Source organism: Notolepis coatsorum (assembly GCF_963971535.1).
Source record: "Notolepis coatsorum genome assembly, chromosome: 19".
NCBI lineage: Eukaryota > Metazoa > Chordata > Actinopteri > Aulopiformes > Paralepididae > Notolepis > Notolepis coatsorum.
In genome coordinates this window covers 3,919,646-3,921,365 of record NC_140183.1, presented here as the reverse complement: position 1 = coordinate 3,921,365, position 1,720 = coordinate 3,919,646, and the positions used below count along the sequence as shown (strand labels likewise).

The following is a 1,720-nucleotide window of genomic DNA, read 5'->3' as shown; positions in this document are numbered from 1 at the left end:
AATATGACTGTAATACAAACAGTTCAGTTTGTCAGGTACATGCAACACAGATTACAGCGTTGACATCTGTCTGCTTGAGAAAATACCATGTTCTGCAATAAAAATGATTGAAGTGAGATGAACAGTTATTTTTAAATGTGTGATCTAAAGATAAACAAACGGGTTTTAAAAGTGTTATATTTATCTTCTCTTATAGTACCAGCTGAGAAGCTGAGGAGAATCAACCAGCAACAAAAGCAAACATTGAACCTTGATTGAACCTTTTTCCCTGTGGTATCGAAAATGGTATCGAATATCGATACTTTTCAAGGTATCGTATCGAAGTTCGAAATTCCAGTATTGTGACAACACTACTAAGCCCTAACGAGCTACAGTACAAGTAACACATTAGAGTGGCCTGCGTCACCAGCTCTTACACAGGGCTTATTAATTTGCCTTATGTTATGAGGAAAACAAACAAAAAAAGCATTCCATCTGAATTCAAGACTTATCGGGTTGGGTTGGGCATCGTTTGGATTTGAACGATTCCGGTTCCTATTTCGATTCTCATTTTCGATTCCTGTTCTAAACGATTCTCGATTCCGATTCTTTGAGGTGCAGGTCAAAACAGGTCACAGCTTATTTCGCAGGAGAGATTTTTTTTTTTTTTTTGAAAAATCTTATTAAATTTTTTTCATACTATTCACATTGTCAGTTGACTTGATACAGTTTAATTTGGTTGCTGTACTGTAACTAGGGTATTAATTAACAAAGTAATTTTTAATTTTTTTTTTTAGAATCGAAATTAAGAATCGAAATGCAAATATGTTACCATGTTCCAGAACCGGAAGTTAGGAACCGGTTCCTATTAGAACCGGTTCTCGGTGCCCAACCCTAATTATATCCTGTGTATATTATATTATATTATTGTATATACTCTAAAATAGATGTAGACAAATAGTTGGGTTGCAGGCTGCATCACAGTGCATAAAAACAGAAACACATAACAGACTACAGCCTATAAATAAACACACAATAGCCTATAGTGATAGCTATAGATTTGGGAGAAGAAACCCTGAATTAAATGATTGTAACAGACACACCATTCTAGCAAATAATAAAACAGCCATAGGCAACTTAAGATAATAAAAAGTTCCCAGTGTCTTTGTAGGCTATACCTTCTTGTATCACAAACAGTACTGTATTTGTAAATCTGGTATGTCATAAATGTATAGATGTAGCAGTACTGTCTATCTGTATGTCATGTATGTCACATGATGAATTGAAAATGGGGGACCCTGATGTAAACAAGACGAAAGTCTTTCTCTGGTCTGCATCCCCTTAACAATTGTGTGTATTGAGCCGTACTGTATATTGTACCCATTCTGCAATCTGTTAATACAATTTTCAATCAATCAATCAATCCATATACACACACCATGGCTTTGACCAGTGGGGCCATTTACATTGCATTACTTGCTAAAAAAAACACATTCAACCAAAGAAAATAGGCCTACTATACTATACTAACCTGTAGTCTAGGCTTCTCTGCCAGATAGGAGGTGATGCACTGCTCTCCTTTGCCTCTGTCACAGGGCTTGGTGTTGAGGAAGCCGTACAGCACCCAGCAGGTGTGCAGCGTGTAGACCACAAACACCCCCGCCAACACCTTGGTGACAGAGCCCCTCTTCCCCCCGCCGTCCCCCCCAGCCGGCTTGTTGAAGGAACACGAGGGGAACAT

At 38.1% G+C, this 1,720-nt stretch overlaps 1 protein-coding gene across 1 annotated transcript in view; it reads right to left on the bottom strand.

Moving 5' to 3' along the window:
- The window catches only part of LOC311246223 (lipid scramblase CLPTM1L-like), a gene marked incomplete at both ends in the record, with an annotated part of 30,649 nt that extends 28,929 nt beyond the window's left edge, over nucleotides 1–1,720 (bottom strand). Inside the window, one exon of the mRNA XM_084336345.1 lies at nucleotides 1,511–1,720. Coding sequence (XP_084192471.1) covers nucleotides 1,511–1,720 — 210 coding nt within the window. The remainder of the gene's footprint in view (nucleotides 1–1,510) is intronic.